This window comes from Acomys russatus, chromosome 25 (assembly GCF_903995435.1).
Source record: "Acomys russatus chromosome 25, mAcoRus1.1, whole genome shotgun sequence".
Taxonomy (NCBI): Eukaryota; Metazoa; Chordata; class Mammalia; order Rodentia; family Muridae; genus Acomys; species Acomys russatus.
Window position 1 is genome coordinate 49,995,310 of NC_067161.1, and position 6,000 is coordinate 50,001,309.

The 6,000-nt window shown below is 49.0% G+C and overlaps 1 protein-coding gene across 1 annotated transcript in view; it reads right to left on the reverse strand.

Moving 5' to 3' along the window:
- Nucleotides 1–5,741, reverse strand: part of Dnah2 (dynein axonemal heavy chain 2) — a 100,183-nt gene extending 94,442 nt beyond the window's left edge. The window contains exons 1-2 of the mRNA XM_051167293.1: nt 5,415–5,741; nt 5,185–5,355 (exon numbers count right to left, since the gene is read on the reverse strand). Of these exons, the coding sequence (XP_051023250.1) occupies nt 5,185–5,355; nt 5,415–5,741 (498 nt within the window). The remainder of the gene's footprint in view (nt 1–5,184; nt 5,356–5,414) is intronic.
- Nucleotides 5,742–6,000: the final 259 nt, after the last annotated feature.

Genomic DNA, 6,000 nt, shown 5'->3' on the forward strand with positions numbered 1-6,000 from the left:
TTACACTCCTACCTGTTGAGTCATGTTCCTTCCACACCTACCCTGTTTCTCTTATTTTATATTACTGTGATGATGATGATGGATGTACGCACGAGGGCGTGTGTGTGCGTGTGTGTGTGTGCGTGTGCGTGTGCGTATGCGTGCGTGCGTGCGTGTGTGTGCGTGTGTGTGTGCGTGTGCGTGTGTGCGCGTGTGTGCGTGTGTGCGTGTGTGCGCGTGTGTGCGTGTGTGCGTGTGTGTGCGCGCGTGTGTTCGTGTGTGTGCGTGCGTGTGTGCACATTTTGTAATAACACATGTGGAGGTGAGAGGACAGCTTTAGGGAGCTAGTTCTCTCCTTCCACTGAGAATCACGCTCTGGTATTAGGCTCCGGTACAAAATACCATGACCGGGGACTGGAGAGATGGCTCAGCGATTAAGAGCACTGACTGCTCTTCCAAAGGACCTGGGTTCAATTCCTAGCACCCACATAGCACCTCACAACTGTAACTCCAAGATCTGACACCCTCACACAGACATACATGCAGGCAAAATATTGATGCACATAAAATAAAAATAATTTTAAAATAAAGAAAGAAAATGCCATGACTGCTGAACCCTCTCTGGCCCTCAGTAGTGTGTGTTTGGTTTTGTTGTTGTCACTTTGTTTTGTTTGAGACAAGGTGTCTGCTCTGAACCCACATGTAGCCCAGGTTGGCCTCAAACTTGAAGAAATTCTCCTGCCTCTGCCTCCCAACTGCTACGGTTGCAGACATGCGCCATCACTCCCAGCTTTTTCAATTTTTAATTTCAAAAAACTCCATTCATAGCAAATTTTCAAGAAAAATAAAATTAACAAAATGTCCCTGTTGCCTAGATTATTTTTGTTTGTTCATTTGTTTGGGGGGGGGGGGTGTTTTGTTTTGAGACAGGGTTTCTCTGTGTAGCCTTGGCTGTCCTCAAACTCCTGCCTCTGCCTCCCCGACTGCTGGGGTTACAGGCGTACACCACTGCGCCCGGCTGTCTCCTAGATTCAGTGTCAGCACTTTGCCTGTTTGTGCCCCCTCTTTACACCTGAGACGTTGTTAGCTGCAGGCATCCAGACAGCACACCCTTAATATTTGGCCCATATCTTCTAAAGATGCCTAACAGTGTAATTATGGTAATGGAACACTTAACCCAATACAATACAATGCATGTCCGTATTTAACTTTCTCTAGCAGTCCAAAGGACGTCTTGTGTTGCTGCATTGCTTCCCATCCTGGGCCATGTCTTGTTTTGTTGTTACTGCTGTTTGCTTTTGTTTCTGTTTTGAAACAGGGTCTCATTATGTAAGCCCTGGCTGGCCTGGAATATACTGCTATATAAACTAGGATGGCCTTCCACTCACAGGATCCCCCTGCCTCTGCCTCCTAAATGTTGAAATTAAAGGTATCACCACCACATCTAGCTTTTGTTGTTGTTGTGTTTGGTTTTTCGAGACAGGGTTTCTCTGTGTAACCTTGGCTGTCCTGGACTCACTTTGTAGACCAGGCTGGCCTCGAACTCATGGAGATCCGCCTGCCTCTGCCTCCCGAGTGCTGGGATTAAAGGTGTGCACCACCACCGCCTGGCCCATGTCTACCTTTTGTGTGTGTGTTTGAGGTTTTGTTTGTTTGTCTGTGGGGTTGGGGGCATTGAGACAGAATTTCATACTTAGGCTGGCCTAGAGCTGTTTCTGTAGGCAAGGCTGGCCTTGAACTTCTAATATTCCTGGCTCTTCTCCCACACCGTCCTTGCTGCTATCCTGGGGGGTGGGGTGGGGGGATGGGGGTTGGGAGGTGGGGGGATGGGGGATGGGGGGGATGGGGGATAGGGGGTGGGGGATAGAGGTTGGGGGATAGGAGGATGGGGGTCTAGGGGATGGGGGATTGGGGGGATGGGGATAGGGGTTGGGGGATAGGGGTTGGGGGATAGGAGGATGGGGGGTCTAGGGGATGGGGGGTTGGGGGGATGGGGGGTTGGAGGGATGGGGGGTTGGGGGGATGGGGGGTTGGGGGATGGGGGGTTGGGGGGATGGGAGGTTGGGGGTACATGTGTCTCACTGAACTCTCAGTCCTCCTTTACAAGCCTGTGCCAACATGTCCGGCCTTTTCCTCCTTTTATGTCGTACTATCAGCCATTCTGAGTCAAGCCACGTGCTTTCAGAATATCCCTTAATTTGGATTTATCTGTTCCTTGTTATTAGGTTGAAGTTGTATGTCCTTGGCAGAGCACCATATAGTTAATCCCCCCAAACACTTGGTACCCTCAAATTTTACTGGTGTAACGAAAATGCACGCTGTCATTAAACGTGAGGAGCAAACAGTAAGCAGTCTCCTGTGTCCTCTTGACTCCCAGACGCAGCTCCTTTTTCATTCTAGGCTAATTCTGTGTACGTTCTGAGTCCACGCTGCACTGGCTCTCAGCTCCTCCACTCACTCGTGCCCAGCCCTCAGGTCTACTGGGTTCTCTCTAATTGCATTAATATCTTCGGCCTTTTCTCTTACATGAACTGCGGATGCCGCAGCCTTCTGCTCTGCGGCTGACAGATTCCAACCACTGCTATTCAGTTCCATTTTTCATCCCCTGGTTTTGTAGCTGCTTTATTCATTTCCTACAATCCGTGCTCTCTCTTTCATCTCCTCCTCAGCTTTTATGGCTCTGCCCGCTTTTCTAAGGGCTGAGCTCAGAGCACATCTTGCTCCGCTGTGGAGTCTCCTCCTCTTCGTGCGGTTAGATCTTCCCCATGCACACGCTTTGTTCTCCCCCCCCCCCCGCCCCTTTGTCCTTGATATAATCTGTTCACTGTTGCCACGCAGTTTCGCCCCATTTTGTTCATGCCTGAGCAGCTCCGTCAATTCACTCTTTTGGCTCCAGTACACTGTGGGCGACTTCTTGATGTCCCACTGTGAGAGACCAGTTTATTTTGCCTCTTGTAGGTAAAGCGAAAGGATTAGGTATTTTATATTTTATTCACCTTTTTGTAGCCCCAGAGACTTGTGTGAGGAGGGGCAAGTGGTTAAGGCTAATTTAAGGCACTAGTACAAAATCCTCCTAGGAGACCCTGAGGGTGCTCCAAGGTCCCCGCCATCCACACCAGCACGAAGCGACTTGGTCTTCCGCTTTCTGTTGGGTGCCCACTTGGTGTTCACATCTGTTTCAGGTTTGACTATGCCCCTTCCCCCTGTGTTTGTGGCTCATACGTGGTGCTGTTTCATGTTTGCAGGTTTTACTTTTTGTGCTTTTTAAAAAAAGATTTATTTATTTATTATTATGTATACAGAGTTCTGCTTGCATGTACACCTGCAGGCCAGAGGAGGGAATCAGATCACATTATAGATGGTTGTGAGCCACCATGTGGTTGCTGGGAATTGAACTCATGACCTCTGGAAGAGCAGACAGTGCTCTTAACCGCTGAACCACCTCTCCAGCCACTTTTTGTGCTTTTTAATCAGATATTGGCTAATGGATTCCCACCCGCCCCACCCCATACCCCCTCCTGTGAAGATGGGGGCGTTGGTTAACAGAGTGAGAGGATACAGACCATCATGGTGTCAGGGGGAGCATCGGACAGTCACTGGGTATCCAAAGTCAGGATGCAAAGAGAAATTAATCTTTTTTCCCCCTTTCTGTGCTGGCTAAGCAAGGGTTCTACCACTAAGCTACTGAGGCTGGTATTTATTTATTTATTTATTTGGTTTTTTGAGTCACAGTTCCTCTGTATAGCCTTGGCTGTCCTGGATTCCTTTTGTAGACCAGGCTGGCCTTGAACTGACAGAGATCTGCTTGCCTCTGCCTCCCAGAGTGCTGGAATTACAGCTAAATGGATCACTTTTCTTGTTTTGTTCTTGTTTTTTCATTTTTTTATTTTTGAGACAGGGTCTCACTACATAGTCCTGGCTAGCCTAGAACTCATTTATATAGACCAGGCTGGCCTTGAACTTGCAGTGACCCTCCCTGTGATTACCTCCCAAGTGCCTTCTATTTTCAGAATCCCCTGTGTGCTTGTGCTGCTCTCTACTTTCATTTATTTTCTTGATGATATTCACACTTGTGCTCCTGGGCCTCGTGTTAACTGCTCTAATTACTGTGCTTTAATAAAGGATTCTTGTGTCTACAAATCTCCTTTGTTGGTTTCTTCATCATCACTGTTGGTATTTTTATGCATTTTTCTGGATATTTATTTATTTATAAATTTTTTGAGACAGAGTTTCTCTGTGTAGCCTTGGCTGTCCATGACTCATTTTGTAGACCAGGCTGGCCTCGAACTCAGAGATCAACCTGGCTCTGTCTCCCAGAGTGCTGGGATTAAAGGCATGCATCACTGCACCCAGCCAAATATTTTATTTTTAAATGTTCCAAATAAGGGGCCCAGGCGTGGTGGCGCACACCTTTAATCCCAGCACTCGGGACGCAGAGGCTGGTGGATCGCTGTGAGTTCGAGGCCAGCTTGGTCTACAAAGTGAGTCCGGGACAGCCAAGGCTACACAGAGAGACCCTGTCTCGTAAAAAATAAATAAATAAATAAATAAATGTTCCAAATATACAGAAGGAAATAAAAGAATCAGAGCCAGGGAGATGGCTCAGAAGGTAAAAGTGCCACCAAGCCTGGGGTCATGAGTTCTGTCCTAGGAACCATGTGGTACAGGAAGAGAAGTGCCTCCTACAAGTTATCCTCTGTCCTCCACACACATGCCAAGACACACACGTGTGTGCACTCACACACATGATACATAGATAGACAGATAATAGATAGATAAATAGTTGTGTTTAAGTAAATGATTTGTACATGAGTGATACCCAGCCAGGTGGTGATGGCACATGCAGGTGGGGGCAGAGGCAGGTGGATTTCTACGAGTTCGAGGCCAGCCTCACCTACAGAGCAAGTTCTAGAACAGCCAAGAGCTATACAGAGAAACCCTGTCTGGAAAAACCACTAAAAAGGAAGACACCTGCCACCCAGATCCCACTGTTGGTGTCTCACTACCCGCCTCCTCTTCCTTCCCATGCCCAGGTCTACCTGCCTCATTCCATTATCTTCTTCTGAAATCTGCTTCCTGGTAGAGCGCCCCACACACAGTGGGGTTCCATGAGCCTCAGGCACAGAAGAAAACATGCCTCAGGATTCTGGAGATATGTAGCACCTTGAGCTGCTAGGAGGAAGGCCTAGGAAGTGGGGTACCCACCTGCACAGGCATGCCCAGCTCCAGCTTCAGCCCAAAAATGGGGTCAATGAAGATGGTGAGGGCAGGTTCCTCGGGATCCTGGGCAAAGTGATCCAGGATGGCGCTGTGCTCCTCCGTCCACTCAGCATCTGCCAGTCCGGTCAACATCGCTCGGGAAAGGAACAAGGGCTTCTGGGGAGAGCAGAGAGACACAACACATCAGAGACGCCCTCAGAGACACCTTCAGAGACGCCCTCAGAGACACCCTCAGAGATGCTGTCAGAGATGCCATCAGAGATGCTGTCAGAGACGCCCTCAGAGACGCCCTCAGAGACACCCTCAGAGATGCCGTCAGAGATGCCCTCAGAGACACCCTCAGAGATGCCCTCAGCGACGCCCTCAGAGATGCTGTCAGAGATCCCCTCAGAGATGCCGTCAGAGATGCCCTCAGAGACACCCTCAGAGACGCCCTCAGAGACACCCTCAGAGACACCCTCAGAGATGCCATCAAAGACGCCCTCAGAGATGCAGTCAGAGACGCCGTCAGAGATGCCGTCAGAGATGTACACTTCCCCCATCCACAATTGCATGCCTGACTTGGGAGATGAGGCGACACCAGAAAGCTGGGGGTGACGGAAGGATAGGTTTCAGGCTTTTAAAGGAAACAATAGACTCCTCTGCCTCACAGAACGAAAACAGAATGTGTCACAGAGGGAAACGATGGGCTGTTATCTTCCTCTAAACATTTCCCTTCTGCCTGTGGCTCTGAAAATGTATTCTGTAACATTCTTAGTCTCGGAGGGAAAGGTGAATTAGGGGAACCACTAAGACACCAGC